This window comes from Coregonus lavaretus (genome assembly GCF_964263955.1).
Source record: "Coregonus lavaretus genome assembly, chromosome: 2".
Lineage (NCBI taxonomy): Eukaryota > Metazoa > Chordata > Actinopteri > Salmoniformes > Salmonidae > Coregonus > Coregonus lavaretus.
This window is the reverse complement of record NC_139989.1, coordinates 1,084,203-1,110,445: the sequence shown is the minus strand read 5'-3', so window position 1 is coordinate 1,110,445 and position 26,243 is coordinate 1,084,203. Positions and strand designations below refer to the sequence as shown.

Below are 26,243 nucleotides of genomic sequence, written 5' to 3'. Positions count from 1 at the left end.
ACCCCTCCCTGCTACCCCCCTGCTACCCCCCTCCTACCCCTCCCTGCTACCCCCCCTGCTACCCCCCCCTGCTACCCCCCTGCTACCCCCCCTCCTACCCCTCCCTGCTACCCCCCTCCTACCCCTCCCTGCTACCCCCCTCCTACCCCTCCCTGCTACCCCCCTGCTACCCCTCCCTGCTACCCCCCTCCTACCCCTCCCTGCTACCCCCCCTCCTACCCCCCTCCTACCCCCCTGCTACCCCCCTTCTACCCCCCTTCTACCCCTCCCTGCTACCCCCCTGCTACCCCCCTCCTACCCCTCCCTGCTACCCCCCTGCTACCCCCCTCCCAGTTAAGTCAGAGGCACCAGAGGACTATTGGAAAAACACTTTATTGTTTTTTACAGCCATGAAAATAAACAGAGCAGATTGCTTGACAGAGGTGGTGGCAACCCTACCCCCCAGCAGGTGGTCTTAGAGGTGGTGGCAACACAATGCAGCAGTCACCATGCGCAATAACAGTGTGGTCGTCTGGAGGGCAGGGATCCGTCAGGTCCATGTATGACTCAGTCTGGTTCTGGTTCTGGTGCAGCCGCCTGGACCTGCAGTTATTCTCACCAGAGCAGCTCAGACAATCACTTGACCGTAGGGGGGGGGGGGATAGTGGGTCAGATCAGCTCAGACAGTCACTTGACCGTAGGGGTGGGATAGTGGATCCGGCACCGCTCACTGAACACCTGAGGAAAGAACAGAACAGGAGAGGGTTAGGGTTAGGGTTAAAGAACAGCACAGGAGAGGGTCATTGAAGAGCAAGTGTGTGTGTGAGATCTTATGAGTGTATTTGTATTTATTATGGATCCCCATTAGTTCCTGCCAAGGCAGCAGCTACTCTTCCTGGGGTTTATTATGGAGCCCCATTAGTTCCTGCCAAGGCAGCAGCTACTCTTCCTGGGGTTTATTATGGATCCCCATTAGTTCCTGCCAAGGCAGCAGCTACTCTTCCTGGGGTTTATGATGGATCCCCATTAGTTCCTGCCAAGGCAGCAGCTACTCTTCCTGGGGTTTATTATGGATCCCCATTAGTTCCTGCCAAGGCAGCAGCTACTCTTCCTGGGGTTTATTATGGATCCCCATTAGTTCCTGCCGAGGCAGCAGCTACTCTTCCTGGGGTTTATTATGGATCCCCATTAGTTCCTGCCGAGGCAGCAGCTACTCTTCCTGGGGTTTATTATGGATCCCCATTAGTTCCTGCCGAGGCAGCAGCTACTCTTCCTGGGGTTTATTATGGATCCCCATTAGTTCCTGCCGAGGCAGCAGCTACTCTTCCTGGGGTTTATTATGGATCCCCATTAGTTCCTGCCGAGGCAGCAGCTACTCTTCCTGGGGTTTATTATGGATCCCCATTAGTTCCTGCCGAGGCAGCAGCTACTCTTCCTGGGGTTTATTATGGATCCCCATTAGTTCCTGCCGAGGCAGCAGCTACTCTTCCTGGGGTTTATTATGGATCCCCATTAGTTCCTGCCGAGGCAGCAGCTACTCTTCCTGGGGTTTATTATGGATCCCCATTAGTTCCTGCCGAGGCAGCAGCTACTCTTCCTGGGGCTTATTATGGATCCCCATTAGTTCCTGCCGAGGCAGCAGCTACTCTTCCTGGGGTTTATTATGGATCCCCATTAGTTCCTGCCGAGGCAGCAGCTACTCTTCCTGGGGTTTATTATGGATCCCCATTAGTTCCTGCCGAGGCAGCAGCTACTCTTCCTGGGGTTTATTATGGATCCCCATTAGTTCCTGCCAAGGCAGCAGCTACTCTTCCTGGGGTTTATTATGGATCCCCATTAGTTCCTGCCAAGGCAGCGGCTACTCTTCCTGGGGTTTATTATGGATCCCCATTAGTTCCTGCCAAGGCAGCGGCTACTCTTCCTGGGGTTTATTATGGATCCCCATTAGTTCCTGCCAAGGCAGCGGCTACTCTTCCTGGGGTTTATTATGGATCCCCATTAGTTCCTGCCGAGGCAGCGGCTACTCTTCCTGGGGTTTATTATGGATCCCCATTAGTTCCTGCCGAGGCAGCGGCTACTCTTCCTGGGGTTTATTATGGATCCCCATTAGTTCCTGCCGAGGCAGCGGCTACTCTTCCTGGGGCTTATTATGGATCCCCATTAGTTCCTGCCGAGGCAGCGGCTACTCTTCCTGGGGTTTATTATGGATCCCCATTAGTTCCTGCCGAGGCAGCAGCTACTCTTCCTGGGGTTTATTATGGATCACCATTAGTTCCTGCCGAGGCAGCAGCTACTCTTCCTGGGGTTTATTATGGAGCCCCATTAGTTCCTGCCAAGGCAGCAGCTACTCTTCCTGGGGTTTATTATGGAGCCCCATTAGTTCCTGCCAAGGCAGCAGCTACTCTTCCTGGGGTTTATTATGGATCCCCATTAGTTCCTGCCAAGGCAGCAGCTACTCTTCCTGGGGTTTATTATGGATCCCCATTAGTTCCTGCCAAGGCAGCAGCTACTCTTCCTGGGGTTTATTATGGATCCCCATTAGTTCCTGCCAAGGCAGCAGCTACTCTTCCTGGGGTTTATTATGGATCCCCATTAGTTCCTGCCAAGGCAGCGGCTACTCTTCCTGGGGTTTATTATGGATCCCCATTAGTTCCTGCCAAGGCAGCAGCTACTCTTCCTGGGGTTTATTATGGTGTAACATATTATTACACAACTACTCTACCACATTATCTACTATACATTATTACACCACTACTCTACCACTACATATCTACAACACAACACATTATTACACCACTACTCTACCACTACATATCTACAATACATCACATTATTACACCACTACATATCTACAATACAACACATTATTACACCACTACATATCTACAATACAACACATTATTACACCACTACTCTACCACTACATATCTACAATACAACACATTATTACACCACTACATATCTACAATACAACACATTATTACACCACTACATATCTACAATACAACACATTATTACACCACTACATATCTACAATACAACACATTATTACACCACTACTCTACCACTACATATCTACAATACATCACATTATTACACCACTACATATCTACAATACAACACATTATTACACCACTACATATCTACAATACAACACATTATTACACCACTACTCTACCACTACATATCTACAATACAACACATTATTACACCACTACTCTACCACTACATATCTACAATACAACACATTATTACACCACTACATATCTACAATACAACACATTATTACACCACTACATATCTACAATACAACACATTATTACACCACTACTCTACCACTACATATCTACAATACAACACATTATTACACCACTACATATCTAAAATACAACACTACATATCTACAATACAACACATTATTACACCACTACTCTACCACTACATATCTACAATACAACACATTATTACACCACTACTCTACCACTACATATCTACAATATAACACATTATTACACCACTACTCTACCACTACATATCTACAATATAACACATTATTACACCACTACTCTACCACTACATATCTACAATACAACACATTATTACACCACTACTCTACCACTACATATCTACAATATAACACATTATTACACCACTACATATCTACAATACAACACATTATTACACCACTACATATCTACAATACAACACATTATTACACCACTACTCTACCACTACATATCTACAATACAACACATTATTACACCACTACATATCTACAATACAACACATTATTACACCACTACTCTACCACTACATATCTACAATACAACACATTATTACACCACTACATATCTACAATACAACACATTATTACACCACTACTCTACCACTACATATCTACAATACAACACATTATTACACCACTACATATCTACAATACAACACATTATTACACCACTACATATCTACAATACAACACATTATTACACCACTACATATCTACAATACAACACATTATTACACCACTACATATCTACAATACAACACATTATTACACCACTACTCTACCACTACATATCTACAATACAACACATTATTACACCACTACATATCTACAATACAACACATTATTACACCACTACATATCTACAATACAACACATTATTACACCACTACATATCTACAATACAACACATTATTACACCACTACTCTACCACTACATATCTACAATACAACACATTATTACACCACTACATATCTACAATACAACACATTATTACACCACTACATATCTACAATACAACACATTATTACACCACTACATATCTACAATACAACACATTATTACACCACTACTCTACCACTACATATCTACAATACAACACATTATTACACCACTACATATCTACAATACAACACATTATTACACCACTACTCTACCACTACATATCTACAATACAACACATTATTACACCACTACATATCTACAATACAACACATTATTACACCACTACATATCTACAATACAACACATTATTACACCACTACTCTACCACTACATATCTACAATACAACACATTATTACACCACTACATATCTACAATACAACACATTATTACACCACTACTCTACCACTACATATCTACAATACAACACATTATTACACCACTACATATCTACAATACAACACATTATTACACCACTACATATCTACAATACAACACATTATTACACCACTACATATCTACAATACAACACATTATTACACCACTACATATCTACAATACAACACATTATTACACCACTACTCTACCACTACATATCTACAATACAACACATTATTACACCACTACATATCTACAATACAACACATTATTACACCACTACTCTACCACTACATATCTACAATACAACACATTATTACACCACTACATATCTACAATACAACACATTATTACACCACTACATATCTACAATACAACACATTATTACACCACTACTCTACCACTACATATCTACAATACAACACATTATTACACCACTACATATCTACAATACAACACATTATTACACCACTACATATCTACAATACAACACATTATTACACCACTACTCTACCACTACATATCTACAATATAACACATTATTACACCACTACATATCTACAATACAACACATTATTACACCACTACATATCTACAATACAACACATTATTACACCACTACTCTACCACTACATATCTACAATACAACACATTATTACACCACTACATATCTACAATACAACACATTATTACACCACTACTCTACCACTACATATCTACAATACAACACATTATTACACCACTACATATCTACAATACAACACATTATTACACCACTACTCTACCACTACATATCTACAATATAACACATTATTACACCACTACATATCTACAATACAACACATTATTACACCACTACATATCTACAATACAACACATTATTACACCACTACTCTACCACTACATATCTACAATACAACACATTATTACACCACTACATATCTACAATACAACACATTATTACACCACTACATATCTACAATACAACACATTATTACACCACTACTCTACCACTACATATCTACAATACAACACATTATTACACCACTACATATCTACAATACAACACATTATTACACCACTACTCTACCACTACATATCTACAATACAACACATTATTACACCACTACATATCTACAATACAACACATTATTACACCACTACTCTACCACTACATATCTACAATATAACACATTATTACACCACTACATATCTACAATACAACACATTATTACACCACTACATATCTACAATACAACACATTATTACACCACTACTCTACCACTACATATCTACAATACAACACATTATTACACCACTACATATCTACAATACAACACATTATTACACCACTACATATCTACAATACAACACATTATTACACCACTACTCTACCACTACATATCTACAATACAACACATTATTACACCACTACATATCTACAATACAACACATTATTACACCACTACTCTACCACTACATATCTACAATACAACACATTATTACACCACTACATATCTACAATACAACACATTATTACACCACTACATATCTACAATATAACACATTATTACACCACTACTCTACCACTACATATCTACAATACAACACATTATTACACCACTACTCTACCACTACATATCTACAATATAACACATTATTACACTACTACATATCTACAATACAACACATTATTACACCACTACATATCTACAATACAACACATTATTACACCACTACTCAACCACTACATATCTACAATACAACACATTATTACACCACTACTCTACCACTACATATCTACAATACAACACATTATTACACCACTACATATCTACAATACAACACATTATTACACCACTACTCTACCACTACATATCTACAATATAACACATTATTACACCACTACTCTACCACTACATATATACAATACAACACATTATTACACCACTACATATCTACAATACAACACATTATTACAACACATTATTACACCACTACTCTTTCACTACATACAGTGCCTTCGGAAAGTATTGAGACCCCTTGACTTTTTCCACATTTTGTGAGGGTACAGCCTTATTCTAAAATTGATTAAATTAATTTTTCCCCCTCAATCTACACACATTACCCCATAATGACAAAGCAAAAACAGGTTTAGTAATTTTTGCAAATATTATTTAAAAACTTAAATATCATATATAAAAAAGTATTCAGACCCTTTACTCAGTACTTTGTTGAAGCACCTTTGGCAGCGATTACAGCCTTGAGTCTTCTTGGGTATGACGCTACAAGCTTGGCACACCTGTATTAGGGGAGTTTCTCCCATTCTTCTCTGCAGATCCTCTCAAGCTCTGTTAGGTTGGATGGGGAGCGTCGCTGCACAGCTATTTTCAGTTCTCGCCAGAGATGTTCGATCGGGTTCAATTCCGGGCTCTGGCTGGGCCACTCAATGACATTCAGAGACTTGTCCCGAAGCCACTCCTGCGTTGTCTTGGCTGTGTGCTTAGGGTCATTGTCCTGTTGGAAGGTGAACCTTCGCCCCAGTCTGAGGTCCTGAGTGCTCTGGAGCAGGTTTTCATCAAGGATCTCTCTGTACTTTGCTCCGTTCATCTTTGCCCCGATCCTGACTAGTCTCTCGGGTCCCTGCCGCTGAAAAACATCCCCACAGCATGATGCTGCCACCACCATGCTTCACTGTAGGGATGGTGCCAGGTTTCCTCCAGACGTGACGCTTGGCATTCAGGCCAAAGAGTTCAAGCTTGGTTTCATCAGACCAGAGAATCTTGTTTATCATGGTCTGAGAGTCTTTAGGTGCCTTTTTGGCAAACTCCAAGCGGGCTGTCATGTGCCTTTTACTGAGGAGTGGCTTCCGTCTGGCCACTCTACCATAAAGGCCTGATTGGTGGAGTGCTGCAGAGATGGTTGTCTTTCTGGAAGGTTCTCCCATCTCCACAGAGGAACTCTAGAGCTCTGTCAGAGTGACCATCACCTCCCTGACCAAGGCCCTTCTCCCCCGATTGCTCAGTTTGGCCGGGCGGCCAGCTCTAGGAAGAGTCTTGGTGGTTCCAAACTTCTTCCATTTAAGAATGATGGAGGCCACTGTGTTCTTGGGGACCTTCAATGCTGCAGACATTTTTTGGTACCCTTCCCCAGATCTGTGCCTCAACACAATCCTGTCTCGGAGCGCTACAGACAATTCCTTCGACCTCATGGCTTGGTTTTTGCTCTGACATGCACTGTCAACTGTGGGACATTATATAGACGGTTGTGTCTTTCCAAATCATGTCCAATCAATTGAATTTACCACAGGTGGACTCCAATCAAGTTGTAAAAACATCTCAAGGATGATCAATGGAAACAGGATACACTTCACCTTGATTTTGTGTCTCAGGGCAAAGGGTCTGAATACTTGTGTAAATAAGGTATGTTTTTTATATTTTATACATTTGCTAAAATTTATGAAAACCTGTTTTCGCTTTGTCATTCTGTGGTATTGGGTCATTATGGGGTACTGGGTCATTCTGGGGTACTGGGTCATTCTGGGGTATTGGGTCATTATGGGGTATTGGGTCATTATGGGGTATTGGGTCATTATGGGGTATTGGGTCATTCTGGGGTATTGGGTCATTCTGGGGTATTGGGTCATTCTGGGGTATTGGGTCATTCTGGGGTATTGGGTCATTCTGGGGTATTGTGTGTAGATTGATGAGGATATTTTTTTTCATTTTATCCATTTTAGAATAAGGCTGTAACGTAACAATGTGGGAAAAGGTCAAGGGGTCTGAATACTTTCCGAAAGCATTGTATCTACAATACAACACATTATTACACACTACTCAACATCTACAATACAACATGTACAGTGGCTTGCGAAAGTATTCACCCCCCTTGGCGTTTTTCCTATTTTGTTGCCTTACAACCTGGAATTAAAATAGATTTTGGGGGGGTTGTGTCATTTGATTTACCCAGCATGCCTCCCACTTGGAAGATGCAAAATATATTTTTTGTGAAACAAGAAATAAGACAAAAAAACAGAACTTGAGCGTGCATAACTATCTAACTAACTGGACTTGGGGACTGTGAAGAGACCTCTGGTGGCATGTCTTGTGGGGTATGTATGTGTGAGTGTGTTTGAGAGGTTAAACCATGAGGTGACAGTTCAAACTGGCCATGAGGTCAGAGGTCAAAAATACCATGAGGTCAGAGTGATGTTCTTACCTTCAGACTCCTGTCATTAACAACCTCTTCAACATTCAGCTCTGATCGCATGAGTTTTAACTGGAGGAGAAAAGACAAACACTCATATCACTACAAGAAGTTAACACTGAACACTGCCTCTAATCCAGTCAAATACTGCCACCAACAGAAACCTGGAGACTATGGAGGATTAGTGTTAGAAATGCAGCTCTTTGGGAGCAGATTCACTATCCTTCAACTGGTAGTTTGTTCTACCTGCCCAACACGCCGTAATTCCTCATTAGATGTACCTACAAGTCATCACACTTGTATCAGCCAATCAAAGTTCGCAATTCCCCGTTCACCTCACTGAACCCGCTGCCGTCAGAGTGAGATTACAGTCAGAATGGACTGTTTCTCTAGATCTGTATTTGACCTGTGATTCAGTGCATCGTATTTGACCTGTGTTTCAGTGCATCGTATTTGACCTGTGTTTCAGTGCATCGTATTTGACCTGTGTTTCAGTGCATCGTATTTGACCTGTGTTTCAGTGCATCGTATTTGACCTGTGTTTCAGTGCATCGTATTTGACCTGTGTTTCAGTGCATCGTATTTGACCTGTGTTTCAGTGCATCGTATTTGACCTGTGTTTCAGTGCATCGTATTTGACCTGTGTTTCAGTGCATCGTATTTGACCTGTGTTTCAGTGCATCGTATTTGACCTGTGTTTTAGTGCATCGTAGTGTAAGTACTGTACATGTTATTGCTTCTTTAGGCCAATACTTCGTTGTTAAGGCTGCCTAGTTATTTACCATGTTAATAAATGTTGAAACTATTTTCCTTTTCCATGTGCCTGATGCTATTTCTAGCCAAGATGTTAGCCAGCCATGCTAGCTCATTTATGCTGTGTGACACATTCCTCGTTTAGGATATATATTATTCTGTTCATACTGTATGGTTAAGTTCCTAGCCATGTTTATGGACATGTATAACCTTTGTGAAGCCTCATACTACCGTGTACTGTCTGTAGCATGTAGCCTCATTTAGCCTGTGTTTTTCCTCACGGCACAGTTACTTTTCCATGTTAGTCGTGGTCTCGTGTACATGCAGACCATGGTTACATGCAGACCATGGTTACATCCCAATCACGTTTGCTTTGCAGTTATCATACTGCTGACAAGTAATTGGGTCTTTGTCCTGTAAGTGGATTCCTCTACCTATGGCTTTGACCTTTACCTGCCACAGGTATATTCATATGGAAGCCTGTCCACAGGTATATTCATATGGAAGCCTGTCCACAGGTATATTCATATGGAAGCCTGTCCACAGGTATATTCATATGGAAGCCTGTCCACAGGTACACCTCCACAGGTATATTCATATGGAAGCCTGTCCACAGGTATATTCATATGGAAGCCTGTCCACAGGTATATTCATATGGAAGCCTGTCCACAGGTACACCTCCACAGGTATATTCATATGGAAGCCTGTCCACAGGTATACCTCCACAGGTATATTCATATGGAAGCCTGTCCACAGGTACACCTCCACAGGTATATTCATATGGAAGCCTGTCCACAGGTATACCTCCACAGGTATATTCATATGGAAGCCTGTCCACAGGTATATTCATATGGAAGCCTGTCCACAGGTATATTCATATGGAAGCCTATCCACAGGTATATTCATATGGAAGCCTATCCACAGGTATATTCATATGGAAGCCTGTCCACAGGTATACCGCCACAGGTATATTCATATGGAAGCCTGTCCACAGGTATACCTCCACAGGTATATTCATATGGAAGCCTGTCCACAGGTACACCTCCACAGGTATATTCATATGGAAGCCTGTCCACAGGTATACCGCCACAGGTATATTCATATGGAAGCCTGTCCACAGGTATACCTCCACAGGTATATTCATATGGAAGCCTGTCCACAGGTACACCTCCACAGGTATATTCATATGGAAGCCTGTCCACAGGTATACCTCCACAGGTATATTCATATGGAAGCCTGTCCACAGGTATATTCATATGGAAGCCTATCCACAGGTATATTCATATGGAAGCCTGTCCACAGGTATATTCATATGGAAGCCTATCCACAGGTATATTCATATGGAAGCCTGTCCACAGGTATACCGCCACAGGTATATTCATATGGAAGCCTATCCACAGGTATACCTCCACAGGTATATTCATATGGAAGCCTATCCACAGGTATATTCATATGGAAGCCTATCCACAGGTATATTCATATGGAAGCCTATCCACAGGTATATTCATATGGAAGCCTGTCCACAGGTATATTCATATGGAAGGCTATCCACAGGTATATTCATATGGAAGCCTATCCACAGGTATATTCATATGGAAGCCTGTCCACAGGTATATTCATATGGAAGCCTATCCACAGGTATATTCATATGGAAGCCTATCCACAGGTATATTCATATGGAAGCCTGTCCACAGGTATACCGCCACAGGTATATTCATATGGAAGCCTGTCCACAGGTATACCTCCACAGGTATATTCATATGGAAGCCTGTCCACAGGTATATTCATATGGAAGCCTATCCACAGGTATACCTCCATCACGGTTGACAACTCCGTTGTGTCCTCCTCCCAGAGTGCGAAGAGCCTTGGCGTGACCCTGGACAACACCCTGTCGTTCTCCGCTAACATCAAGGCGGTGACCCGATCCTGTAGGTTCATGCTCTACAACATTCGGAGAGTACGACCCTGCCTTACACAGGAAGCGGCACAGGTCCTAATCCAGGCACTTGTCATCTCCCGTCTGGATTACTGCAATTCGCTGTTGGCTGGGCTCCCTGCCTGTGCCATTAAACCCCTACAACTCATCCAGAATGCCACAGCCCGTCTGGTGTTCAACCTTCCCAAGTTCTCTCATGTCACCCCGCTCCTCCGCACACTCCACTGGCTTCCAGTTGAAGCTCGCATCCGTTACAAGACCATGGTGCTTGCCTATGGAGCTGTGAGGGGAACGGCACCTCCGTACCTTCAGGCTCTGATCAGTCCCTACACCCAAACGAGGGCACTGCGTTCATCCACCTCTGGCCTGCTGGCCCCCCTACCTCTACGGAAGCACAGTTCCCGCTCAGCCCAGTCAAAACTGTTCGCTGCTCTGGCACCCCAATGGTGGAACAAGCTCCCTCACGACGCCAGGACAGCGGAGTCACTCACCACCTTCCGGAGACATTTGAAACCCCACCTCTTTAATGAATACCTGGGATAGTATAAAGTAATCCTTCTACCCCCCCCCCTTTACTCCAACCCACCCCCCCACCCCCAAAATAAAAAATAAATAAAAACATTGTAAAGTGGTTATCCCACTGGCTATAAGGTGAATGCACCTATTTGTAAGTCGCTCTGGATAAGAGCGTCTGCTAAATGACGTAAATGTAAATGTAAATTCATATGGAAGCCTGTCCACAGGTATACCTCCACAGGTATATTCATATGGAAGCCTTAATAATAATAATAATAATAATAATAATAATAATAATATGCCATTTAGCAGACGCTTTTATCCAAAGCGACTTACAGTCATGCGTGCATACATTTCTTTGTGTATGGGTGGTCCCGGGGATCGAACCCACTACCTTGGCGTTACAAGCGCCATGCTCTACCAGCTGAGCTACAGAGGACCACAGGTACACTTCCACAGGTATACTTCCACAGGTACACTTCCACAGGTATACCTCCACAGGTATATTCATATGGAAGCCTGACCACAGGTATATTCATATGGAAGCCTGTCCACAGGTATACCTCCACAGGTATATTCATATGGAAGCCTGTCCACAGGTATACCTCCACAGGTATATTCACATGGAAGCCTGATCACAGGTATATTCATATGGAAGCCTATCCACAGGTATACCGCCACAGGTATATTCATATGGAAGCCTGTCCACAGGTATAACTCCACAGGTATATTCATATGGAAGCCTGTCCACAGGTATATTCATATGGAAGCCTATCCACAGGTATATTCATATGGAAGCCTATCCACAGGTATATGCATATGGAAGCCTATCCACAGGTATACCTCCACAGGTATATTCATATGGAAGCCTATCCACAGGTATATTCATATGGAAGCCTGTCCACAGGTATATTCATATGGAAGCCTATCCACAGGTATACCTCCACAGGTATATTCATATGGAAGCCTGTCCAAAGGTATATTCATATGGAAGCCTGACCACAGGTATATGCATATGGAAGCCTATCCACAGGTATACCTCCACAGGTATATTCATATGGAAGCCTATCCACAGGTATATTCATATGGAAGCCTGTCCACAGGTATATTCATATGGAAGCCTATCCACAGGTATACCTCCACAGGTATATTCATATGGAAGCCTGTCCACAGGTATACCTCCACAGGTATATTCACATGGAAGCCTGATCACAGGTATATTCATATGGAAGCCTATCCACAGGTATACCGCCACAGGTATATTCATATGGAAGCCTGTCCACAGGTATACCTCCACAGGTATATTCATATGGAAGCCTGTCCACAGGTACACCTCCACAGGTATATTCATATGGAAGCCTGTCCACAGGTATACCTCCACAGGTATATTCATATGGAAGCCTGTCCACAGGTATACCTCCACAGGTATATTCATATGGAAGCCTATCCACAGGTATATTCATATGGAAGCCTATCCACAGGTATATTCATATGGAAGGCTATCCACAGGTATATTCATATGGAAGCCTATCCACAGGTATATTCATATGGAAGCCTATCCACAGGTATATTCATATGGAAGCCTATCCACAGGTATACCTCCACAGGTATATTCATATGGAAGCCTTCCACAGGTACACTTCCACAGGTATACCTCCACAGGTATATTCATATGGAAGCCTGACCACAGGTATATTCATATGGAAGCCTGTCCACAGGTATACCTCCACAGGTATATTCATATGGAAGCCTATCCACAGGTATACCTCCACAGGTATATTCACATGGAAGCCTGATCACAGTTATATTCATATGGAAGCCTGTCCACAGGTATACCTCCACAGGTATATTCATATGGAAGCCTATCCACAGGTATACCGCCACAGGTATATTCATATGGAAGCCTATCCACAGGTATACCTCCACAGGTATATTCATATGGAAGCCTATCCACAGGTATATTCATATGGAAGCCTATCCACAGGTATATTCATATGGAAGCCTATCCACAGGTATACCTCCACAGGTATATTCATATGGAAGCCTATCCACAGGTCTACCTCCACAGGTATATTCATATGGAAGCCTATCCACAGGTATACCTCCACAGGTATATTCATATGGAAGCCTGTCCAAAGGTATATTCATATGGAAGCCTGACCACAGGTATATTCATATGGAAGCCTGTCCACAGGTATACCTCCACAGGTATATTCATATGGAAGCCTGTCCACAGGTATATTCATATGGAAGCCTATCCACAGGTATATTCATATGGAAGCCTATCCACAGGTATATTCATATGGAAGCCTGTCCACAGGTATATTCATATGGAAGCCTATCCACAGGTATATTCATATGGAAGCCTGTCCACAGGTATATTCATATGGAAGCCTGTCCACAGGTATATTCATATGGAAGCCTATCCACAGGTATATTCATATGGAAGCCTATCCACAGGTATATTCATATGGAAGCCTATCCACAGGTATACCTCCACAGGTATATTCATATGGAAGCCTATCCACAGGTATATTCATATGGAAGCCTGTCCACAGGTATATTCATATGGAAGCCTATCCAGAGGTATATTCATATGGAAGCCTATCCACAGGTATACCTCCACAGGTATATTCATATGGAAGCCTATCCACAGGTATACCTCCACAGGTATATTCATATGGAAGCCTGTCCACAGGTATACCTCCACAGGTATATTCATATGGAAGCCTGTCCACAGGTATACCTCCACAGGTATATTCATATGGAAGCCTGTCCACAGGTATACCTCCACAGGTATATTCATATGGAAGCCTGACCACAGGTATATTCATATGGAAGCCTGACCACAGGTATATTCATATGGAAGCCTATCCACAGGTATATTCATATGGAAGCCTGTCCACAGGTATACCTCCACAGGTATATTCATATGGAAGCCTGTCCACAGGTATACCTCCAGAGATATATTCATATGGAAGCCTGACCACAGGTATATTCATATGGAAGCCTGACCACAGGTATATTCATATGGAAGCCTGTCCACAGGTATATTCATATGGAAGCCTGTCCACAGGTATACCTCCACAGGTATATTCATATGGAAGCCTGTCCACAGGTATACCTCCACAGGTATATTCATATGGAAGCCTGTCCACAGGTATACCTGCTGTACTCATGGTTAGTATTTCTATTCTTTCCCATAGAACCACTTCCATTTCCACTGTCAATACGAGGAGTGTGGAGTGGGGAACCCTTACATCTGAAATAAACCTTTCTGAAGACATCTGGACTTGTTCTTGCCAGACAGACCTGTGGTATCCTGCTACTCCTACTGCTCTCTCCTCGTCTGACCATGTGTTCTCGCATACCCGAGAGCATCTGGTCAGCGGGGTGGTGGCACAGGAATCCTCATCTCTCCCAAGTGGACATTCTCTATTTTTCCCCTGACCCATCTGTCTATCTCCTCATTTGAATTCCATGCTGTCACAGTCACTAGCCCATTCAAGCTTAACAACCTTGTCATTTATCGCCCTCCAGGTTCCCTTGGAGAGTTCATCAATGAGCTTGACAAGTTCCTTTCCTGAGGATGGCTCACCCCTCACAGTTCTGGGTGACTTCAACCTCCCTACGTCTACATTTGACTCATTTCTCTCTGCCTCCTTCTTTCCACTCCTTTCCTCTTTTGACCTCACCCTCTCACCGTCCCCCCCTACTCACAAGGCAGGCAATACGCTTGACCTCATCTTTACTAGATGCTGTTCTTCTACTAATCTCACTGCAACTCCCCTCCATGTCTCCGACCACTACTTTGTATCCTTTTCTCTCTCGCTCTCCTCCAACACTACTCACTCTGCCTCTACTCAGATGGTAATGCGCCGTCGCAACCTTCGCTCTCTCTCTCCCGCTACTCTCTCCTCTTCCATCCTATCATCTCTTCCCTCTGCTCAATCCTTCTCCCTCCAATCTCCTGATTCTGCCTCCTCAACCCTCCTCTCCTCCCTTTCTGCATCCTTTGACTCTCTATGTCCCCTATCCTCCCGGCCAGCTCGGTCCTCCCCTCCAGCTCTGTGGCTTGATGACTCATTGCGAGCTCACAGAACTAGACTCCCTGCGGACCTGGCATCTTTTCAATCCCTCCTCTCTACATTTTCTTCATCTGTTTCTGCTGCTATGGCCACTTTCTACCACTCTAAATTCCAAGCATATGCCTCTAAGCCTAGGAAGCTCTTTGCCACCTTCTCCTCCCTGCTGAATCCTCCTCCCCCTCCCCCCCTCCTCCCTCTCTGTGGATGACTTCGTCAACCATTTTGAAAAGAAGGTTGACGACATCCGATCCTCGTTTGTTAAGTCAAATGACACTGCTGGTCCTGCTCACACTGCCCTACCCTATGCTTTGACTTCTTTCTCCCCTCTCTCTCCAGATAAAATCTTGCGACTTGTGATGGCCAGCCGCCCAACAACCTGCCCGCGCCCAACAACCTGCCCGCTTGACCCTATCCCCTCCTCTCTTCTCCAGACCATCTCCGGTGACCTTCTCCCTTACCTCACCTCGCTGATCAACTCATCCTTGACCACTGGCTATGTCCCTTCCGTCTTCAAGTGAGCGAGAGTTGCACCCCTTCTCAAAAAACCAACACTCTGATGTCAACAACTACAGACCAGTATCCCTTCTTTCTTTTCTCTCCAAAACTCTTGAGCGTGCCATCTTTAGCCAACTCTCTTGCTATCTCTCTCAGAATTACCTTCTTGATCCAAACCAGTCAGGTTTCAAGACTGGTCATTCAACTGAGACTGCTCTTCTCTGTGTCACGGAGGCTCTCCGCACTGCTAAAGCTAACTCTCTCTCCTCTGCTCTTGTCCTTCTAGACCTGTCTGCTGCCTTTGATACTGTGAACCATCAGATCCTCCTCTCCACCCTCTCCGAGCTGGGCATCTCCGGCGCGGCTCACTCTTGGATTGCGTCCTACCTGACCGGTCGCTCCTACCAAGTGGCGTGGCGAGAAGCTGTCTCCGCACCACGTGCTCTCACCACTGGTGTCCCCCAGGGCTCAGTTCTAGGCCCTCTCCTATTCTCGCTATACACCAAGTCACTTGGCTCTGTCATATCCTCACATGGTCTCTCCTATCATTGCTACTCAGACGACACACAACTAATCTTCTCCTTTCCCCCTTCTGATAACCAGGTGGCGAATCGCATCTCTGCATGTCTGGCAGACATATCAGTATGGATGACGGATCACCACCTCAAGCTGAACCTTGGCAAGACGGAGCTGCTCTTCCTCCCGGGGAAGGACTGCCCGTTCCATGATCTCGCCATCACGGTTGACAACTCAGTTGTGTCCTCCTCCCAGAGTGCGAAGAGCCTTGGCGTGACCCTGGACAACACCCTGTCGTTCTCCGCTAACATCAAGGCGGTGACCCGATCCTGTAGGTTCATGCTCTACAACATTCGGAGAGTATGATCCTGCCTTACACAGGAAGCGGCACAGGTCCTAATCCAGGCACTTGTCATCTCCCGTCTGGATTACTGCAATTCGCTGTTGGCTGGGCTCCCTGCCTGTGCCATTAAACCCCTACAACTCATCCAGAATGCCGCAGCCCGTCTGGTGTTCAACCTTCCCAAGTTCTCTCACGTCACCCCGCTCCTCCGCACACTCCACTGGCTTCCAGTTGAAGCTCGCATCTGCTACAAGACCATGGTGCTTGCCTACGGAGCTGTGAGGGGAACGGCACCTCCGTACCTTCAGGCTCTGATCAGTCCCTACACCCAAACGAGGGCATTGCGTTCATCCACCTCTGGCCTGATGGCTCCCCTACCTCTGCGGAAGCACAGTTCCCGCTCAGCCCAGTCAAAACTGTTTCGCTGCTCTGGCACTCCAATGGTGGAACAAGCTCCCTCACGACGCCAGGACAGCGGAGTCACTCACCTCCTTCCGGAGACATTTGAAACCCCACCTTTTTAAGGAATACCTGGGATAGGATAAAGTAATCCTTCTACCCCCCCTTACCCCACCCCAAAAAAATAAACATTGTAAAGTGGTTATCCCACTGGCTATAAGGTGAATGCACCAATTTGTAAGTCGCTCTGGATAAGAGCGTCTGCTAAATGACGTAAATGTAAATGGTATCTGAACCGTATTCACTGGAACCTAATATCTCTCTACTAGTGCCCGTTATTCATGGTCTTCCTGGATCAGCCTTTAGTATTTTTAAATGAGCTTTACGAGTGTCAAACCCTCAGTGTCCACTGTCACTGTATTCCGATTAGCTAACTGGCTGATTCTGTCTGGTGTCTGCTACCCCCCAGTGGTCAGGACAGGTATAGCCTTGGAGGGGTGTAGTGTAATATAGTAGTATATACATGGTATTGGATATAGGTTTGTTGCTCCATATTGTTGATAATCACAGTAGTACAGTAACAGATGGCCAAATGGATAGATTAGTACACAGGTGTAGTAAAACAATATGCTTCAAAAGGCAGGAGTCTGTTTTTACAGCATCCCAGCTGTAAAATAACACGAGGGAAAGAAAGGTGAGGAACTGAGCGAGCGTGGACGGCATTTGTGGCTAGCCAAAATCAACAGAAAAGATGTTCAGCCTACCAAGCATAGTAACATGATCTCAGATGACTTTGTAACAGGTAATCTAACCACATACCTGGCAGGAAACTGTTGTAAACCATTACATTATTATTATTATTATATGGTTTAAACCATGTGGTCCTCTGTAGCTTATATTATTATTATATTATATGGTATACATTAAAAAGATTAGCTGGCATCGGGCTAACTTACCTATAGAACTAATTCCAAAGCTAGCTAGCTAACTTTGCTAGCTTTTTCGGTGGTAGCTAACTTGCTAGTCTTCTTAGCAGCACTCTTGAAAGCCAAGGATGACCAAATATTACATAGCTAACTTAATGGTCATAGCTAGCCATCTTTGCCATCTCCACCTTGTACTGAAGCTATTCATAACATTATCTAAAGTTATGAGCTAGCTAAGTTTAGTTGAAACTCAAGTCTGTTTGTTCACCAGCTCACAATCAAATGCCAACCATATTACCTCCCACGAGAATTCTCTTCGGTTATAGTCCCAGCCGTGTATATTCCCCCTCAAGCCGATACCACAATGACCCTCAAGGAACTACACTGGACTTTGTGAAAACTAGAAACCACATATCCTGAGGCCGCATTTATTGTAGCTGAGGATTTTAACAAAGCAAATTTGAGGAAAACGCTACCGAAGTTCTATCAACACTGACTGTATTACTCTCGCTGCTAAAACGCTCGACCACTGCTACTCCCCATTCCGGGATGGCTACAAGGCCCTCCCCTGCCCTCCCTTTGGCAAATCAGATCATGACTCCATTTTGTTCCTCCCTTCCTATAGGCAGAAACTCAAACAGGAACATTACCTTGGTGCAGTGTGGTGTGGATCATAGTGTAGTATAGGTAATGTATTACCTTGGTGCAGTGTGGTGTGGATCATAGTGTAGTATAGGTAATGTATTACCTTGGTGCAGTGTGGTGTGGATCATAGTGTAGTATAGGTAATGTATTACCTTGGTCTGTTCCTTCCTGAGTAGTTTGATGGTTGTCATGTTGTCTCCGTCCTTGGCCCTCTGCTCTCTCAGCTGGTCCACCACCTCAGAGGTCTGGCCTATACACGTCTTAATGGCTCGGTCTCTGCTCAGGTGGGCCTCCATCAGCTGCAACACGCACACCACAACACAACCACACCACCACACCACACAAAGACAATAACACAGGATTACTGAGCCAGTCTAACCTGGTGAGTCCACTTAGAGCTAGCTGTCATTTATAAACAGTTTGAATGTATACACTCAAGCAGGGCTGCAGGAAAACGTGTGGCCAGCTGGCATTTGTCCCAGCACTTTTCAAATCAGGTGGGGCAGCGCCCACCACTTTATTTGGTTGAATGGAAATACTGACACAAAAGTGTAAAGAGGGACAACGTTTTTTGACTGATTTGCTTCATGTCAACTCGGCACAATTGATCTGTCCTTCATAGCGGAGTGCTGCAGGTTCTGTGTGAGCCTTGACCAATTAGACTCACGGAAATCAGAGGTGGCTTGGGGCGGCCACAAGGCATGTCGTCTAGCAAAGCGCGCTCTCTACATACCTCCGGTATTTATTTAGCAAACGTAATAATAACACTTCAGGAAGAGTATCCCAAAGGCCGCCAGATGGCCATATCTTTCCGTCCAAAGCCATTGTATGCAGCTGGCTATACACTCGTATCCCCCGTTGACCGATTCGTACATAAAACAAACGCGTCGATTTCATCGTTAACTTGATTTAATGGCGAGAAGACGGGGGAAATAAACAGGGAAAATATGCATACTTTCTTTATGAAACACCCTTTTCCACCACCATGCTGGAGTGGCTAATGCTACTTTCTGATGTAGCGTCCCGCATTCAACCAGGGGTAAACAGACTACTGCAATCTGATTGGCTGAACGCGATATGTAACATCCGGACTAGCATTCCTAGGCATTAGCCACTCTAGCATGGTGGTGGAAAATGGTGTTTCATAAAGAAAGAATGCATATTCTCCCCCCCCCCAGAATGTTCTGTATGAACCGGTCAACGGGGGATACGGCTGCATACAATGGCTTTAGACTAAGATGAAACAACTCAATATCGCCATCTGCCTGCCTTTGGGCTACAGGAAGAGTAGCTGCTGCCTTGGCAACAGCTTATGGGGATCCTAATGAAATACCTCACTCCCAACAGACAAGCAAAAACTCTTGACAGAAATGTTGCAGCAGCCTAAACACTAAACATTATCGATCTGACATGCTGTATGTGATGAAAACGAGATGATGTTTCAGTCTGATCACAACCACAGCTGCTACAGCCAAAGTGTCCTGTCCCCTCTGGCCAGGGTAAACCGACTGGTAACCTTCTGTATTTATAGCAGAGGTGGCACCACAGGTCCCAGACTGGTAACCTTCTGGTTCTGTGTATTTATAGCAGAGGTGGCACCACAGGTCCCAGACTGGTAACCTTCTGGTTCTGTATTTATAGCAGAGGTGGCACCACAGGTCCCAGACTGGTAACCTTCTGGTTCTGTATTTATAGCAGAGGTGGCACCACAGGTCCCAGACTGGTAACCTTCTGTATTTATATCAGAGGTGGCACCACAGGTCCCAGACTGGTAACCTTCTGGTTCTGTATTTATAGCAGAGGTGGCACCACAGGTCCCAGACTGGTAACCTTCTGGTTCTGTATTTATAGCAGAGGTGGCACCACAGGTCCCAGACTGGTAACCTTCTGGTTCTGTATTTATAGCAGAGGTGGCACCACAGGTCCCAGACTGGTAACCTTCTGGTTCTGTATTTATAGCAGAGGTGGCACCACAGGTCCCAGACTGGTAACCTTCTGGTTCTGTATTTATAGCAGAGGTGGCACCACAGGTCCCAGACTGGTAACCTTCTGGTTCTGTATTTATAGCAGAGGTGGCACCACAGGTCCCAGACTGGTAACCTTCTGGTTCTGTATTTATAGCAGAGGTGGCACCACAGGTCCCAGACTGGTAACCTTCTGGTTCTGTATTTATAGCAGAGGTGGCACCACAGGTCCCAGACTGGTAACCTTCTGGTTCTGTATTTATAGCAGAGGTGGCACCACAGGTCCCAGACTGGTAACCTTCTGGTTCTGTATTTATAGCAGAGGTGGCACCACAGGTCCCAGACTGGTAACCTTCTGGTTCTGTATTTATATCAGAGGTGGCACCACAGGTCCCAGACTGGTAACCTTCTGGTTCTGTATTTATATCAGAGGTGGCACCACAGGTCCCAGACTGGTAACCTTCTGGTTCTGTATTTATATCAGAGGTGGCACCACAGGTCCCAGACTGGTAACCTTCTGGTTCTGTATTTATATCAGAGGTGGCACCACAGGTCCCAGACTGGTAACCTTCTGGTTCTGTATTTATATCAGAGGTGGCACCACAGGTCCCAGACTGGTAACCTTCTGGTTCTGTATTTATAGCAGAGGTGGCACCACAGGTCCCAGACTGGTAACCTTCTGTATTTATATCAGAGGTGGCACCACAGGTCCCAGACTGGTAACCTTCTGGTTCTGTATTTATATCAGAGGTGGCACCACAGGTCCCAGACTGGTAACCTTCTGGTTCTGTATTTATAGCAGAGGTGGCACCACAGGTCCCAGACTGGTAACCTTCTGGTTCTGTATTTATAGCAGAGGTGGCACCACAGGTCCCAGACTGGTAACCTTCTGGTTCTGTATTTATAGCAGAGGTGGCACCACAGGTCCCAGACTGGTAACCTTCTGGTTCTGTATTTATATCAGAGGTGGCACCACAGGTCCCAGACTGGTAACCTTCTGGTTCTGTATTTATAGCAGAGGTGGCACCACAGGTCCCAGACTGGTAACCTTCTGGTTCTGTATTTATAGCAGAGGTGGCACCACAGGTCCCAGACTGGTAACCTTCTGGTTCTGTATTTATAGCAGAGGTGGCACCACAGGTCCCAGACTGGTAACCTTCTGGTTCTGTATTTATAGCAGAGGTGGCACCACAGGTCCCAGACTGGTAACCTTCTGGTTCTGTATTTATAGCAGAGGTGGCACCACAGGTCCCAGACTGGTAACCTTCTGGTTCTGTATTTATATCAGAGGTGGCACCACAGGTCCCAGACTGGTAACCTTCTGGTTCTGTATTTATAGCAGAGGTGGCACCACAGGTCCCAGACTGGTAACCTTCTGGTTCTGTATTTATAGCAGAGGTGGCACCACAGGTCCCAGACTGGTAACCTTCTGGTTCTGTATTTATAGCAGAGGTGGCACCACAGGTCCCAGACTGGTAACCTTCTGGTTCTGTATTTATATCAGAGGTGGCACCACAGGTCCCAGACTGGTAACCTTCTGGTTCTGTATTTATAGCAGAGGTGGCACCACAGGTCCCAGACTGGTAACCTTCTGGTTCTGTATTTATAGCAGAGGTGGCACCACAGGTCCCAGACTGGTAACCTTCTGTATTTATATCAGAGGTGGCACCACAGGTCCCAGACTGGTAACCTTCTGGTTCTGTATTTATAGCAGAGGTGGCACCACAGGTCCCAGACTGGTAACCTTCTGTATTTATATCAGAGGTGGCACCACAGGTCCCAGACTGGTAACCTTCTGGTTCTGTATTTATAGCAGAGGTGGCACCACAGGTCCCAGACTGGTAACCTTCTGGTTCTGTATTTATAGCAGAGGTGGCACCACAGGTCCCAGACTGGTAACCTTCTGGTTCTGTATTTATATCAGAGGTGGTACCACAGGTCCCAGACTGGTAATCTTCTGGTTCTGTATTTATAGCAGAGGTGGCACCACAGGTCCCAGTGTGATGAGGTGGTGTTGAAGGAGTCAGGCGCAGGAGGGTAAATCACAGAATAACAGGCTTTAATCCGCAGAAATACAGGTTTACGCAGAACTGCATCAAACACACTCCAGGGCACAAAACAGGTGCACTGGAAAATACAAGGCACACGGGAAAAAACAAGGCACACGGGAAAATACTCCCGTCGATACACAATACACGAGCTCCACCGAGCTTCACTAACCTCCACAATAAACAATCACCCACACAGACAAGGAAGCAGAGGAAACACTTATACCTTGACTAATGAGGGAATAAGGACCAGCTGTGTGTGATTGAAGACAAGACAAATGGAGTGATGATAAATGGATCGGCAGTAACTAGTAAGCCGGTGACACCGAACGCCGAAACCTGCCCGAACAAGGAGGTGAGGCAGCCAGACATCACAGGCTACAGCATGTCAGATATCCTCACAGGCTACAGCATGTCAGATATCATCACAGGCTACAGCATGTCAGATATCATCACAGGCTACAGCATGTCAGACCTCACAGGCTACAGCATGTCAGATATCATCACAGGCTACAGCATGTCAGACCTCACAGGCTACAGCATGTCAGATATCATCACAGGCTACAGCATGTCAGATATCATCACAGGCTACAGCATGTCAGATATCATCACAGGCTAGAGCATGTCAGATATCCTCACAGCCTACAGCATGTCAGATATCCTCACAGGCTACAGCATGTCAGATATCCTCACAGGCTACAGCATGTCAGATATCCTCACAGGCTACAGCATGTCAGATATCCTCACAGGCTACAGCATGTCAGATATCCTCACAGGCTACAGCATGTCAGACCTCACAGGCTACAGCATGTCAGATATCATCACAGGCTACAGCATGTCAGATATCATCACAGGCTACAGCATGTCAGATATCATCACAGGCTACAGCATGTCAGATATCATCACAGGCTACAGCATGTCAGATATCATCACAGGCTACAGCATGTCAGATATCATCACAGGCTACAGCATGTCAGATATCCTCACAGGCTACAGCATGTCAGATATCCTCACAGGCTACAGCATGTCAGATATCATCACAGGCTACAGCATGTCAGATATCATCACAGGTTACAGCATGTCAGACCTCACAGGCTACAGCATGTCAGATATCCTCACAGGTTACAGCATGTCAGATATCCTCACAGGCTACAGCATGTCAGATATCATCACAGGCTACAGCATGTCAGATATCCTCACAGGCTACAGCATGTCAGATATCCTCACAGGCTACAGCATGTCAGATATCATCACAGGCTACAGCATGTCAGATATCATCACAGGCTACAGCATGTCAGACCTCACAGGCTACAGCATGTCAGATATCCTCACAGGTTACAGCATGTCAGATATCCTCACAGGCTACAGCATGTCAGATATCATCACAGGCTACAGCATGTCAGATATCCTCACAGGCTACAGCATGTCAGATATCATCACAGGCTACAGCATGTCAGATATCATCACAGGCTACAGCATGTCAGATATCCTCACAGGCTACAGCATGTCAGATATCCTCACAGGCTACAGCATGTAAGATATCCTCACAGGTTACAGCATGTCAGATATCCTCACAGGCTACAGCATGTCAGATATCCTCACAGGCTACAGCATGTCAGATATCATCACAGGCTACAGCATGTCAGATATCATCACAGGTTACAGCATGTCAGACCTCACAGGCTACAGCATGTCAGATATCCTCACAGGTTACAGCATGTCAGATATCCTCACAGGCTACAGCATGTCAGATATCATCACAGGTTACAGCATGTCAGACCTCACAGGCTACAGCATGTCAGATATCCTCACAGGTTACAGCATGTCAGATATCCTCACAGGCTACAGCATGTCAGATATCCTCACAGGCTACAGCATGTCAGATATCCTCACAGGCTACAGCATGTCAGATATCATCACAGGCCACAGCATGTCAGATATCATCACAGGCTACAGCATGTCAGATATCCTCACAGGCTACAGCATGTCAGATATCATCACAGGCTACAGCATGTCAGATATCCTCACAGGTTACAGCATGTCAGATATCATCACAGGCTACAGCATGTCAGATATCCTCACAGGCTACAGCATGTCAGATATCCTCACAGCCTACAGCATGTCAGACCTCACAGGCTACAGCATGTCAGATATCATCACAGGCTACAGCATGTCAGATATCCTCACAGGCTACAGCATGTCAGATATCCTCATAGGCTACAGCATGTCAGATATCATCACAGCCTACAGCATGTCAGATATCCTCATAGGCTACAGCATGTCAGATATCATCACAGGCTACAGCATGTCAGATATCATCACAGGCTACAGCATGTCAGATATCCTCACAGGCTACAGCATGTCAGATATCATCACAGGCTACAGCATGTCAGATATCATCACAGGCTACAGCATGTCAGATATCATCACAGGCTACAGCATGTCAGATATCCTCACAGGCTACAGCATGTCAGATATCATCACAGGTTACAGCATGTCAGACCTCACAGGCTACAGCATGTCAGATATCCTCACAGGCTACAGCATGTCAGATATCATCACAGGCTACAGCATGTCAGATATCCTCACAGGCTACAGCATGTCAGACCTCACAGGCTACAGCATGTCAGATATCATCACAGGCTACAGCATGTCAGATATCCTCACAGGCTACAGCATGTCAGATATCCTCACAGGCTACAGCATGACAGATATCATCACAGGCTACAGCATGTCAGATATACTCACAGCCTACAGCATGTCAGATATCATCACAGGCTACAGCATGTCAGACCTCACAGGCTACAGCATGTCAGATATCCTC

At 44.9% G+C, this 26,243-nt stretch overlaps 1 protein-coding gene across 1 annotated transcript in view; it reads right to left on the bottom strand.

The window, feature by feature from the left end:
• Positions 1-356: 356 nt before the first annotated feature.
• LOC311145485 (protein MIX23-like) overlaps positions 357-26,243 on the bottom strand; it is a 46,671-nt gene continuing 20,784 nt past the window's right edge. The window contains exons 3-5 of the mRNA XM_084181737.1: positions 19,560-19,706; positions 8,803-8,862; positions 357-717 (exon numbers count right to left, since the gene is read on the bottom strand). Of these exons, the coding sequence (XP_084037863.1) occupies positions 667-717; positions 8,803-8,862; positions 19,560-19,706 (258 nt within the window). The 3' untranslated portion in view covers positions 357-666. The remainder of the gene's footprint in view (positions 718-8,802; positions 8,863-19,559; positions 19,707-26,243) is intronic.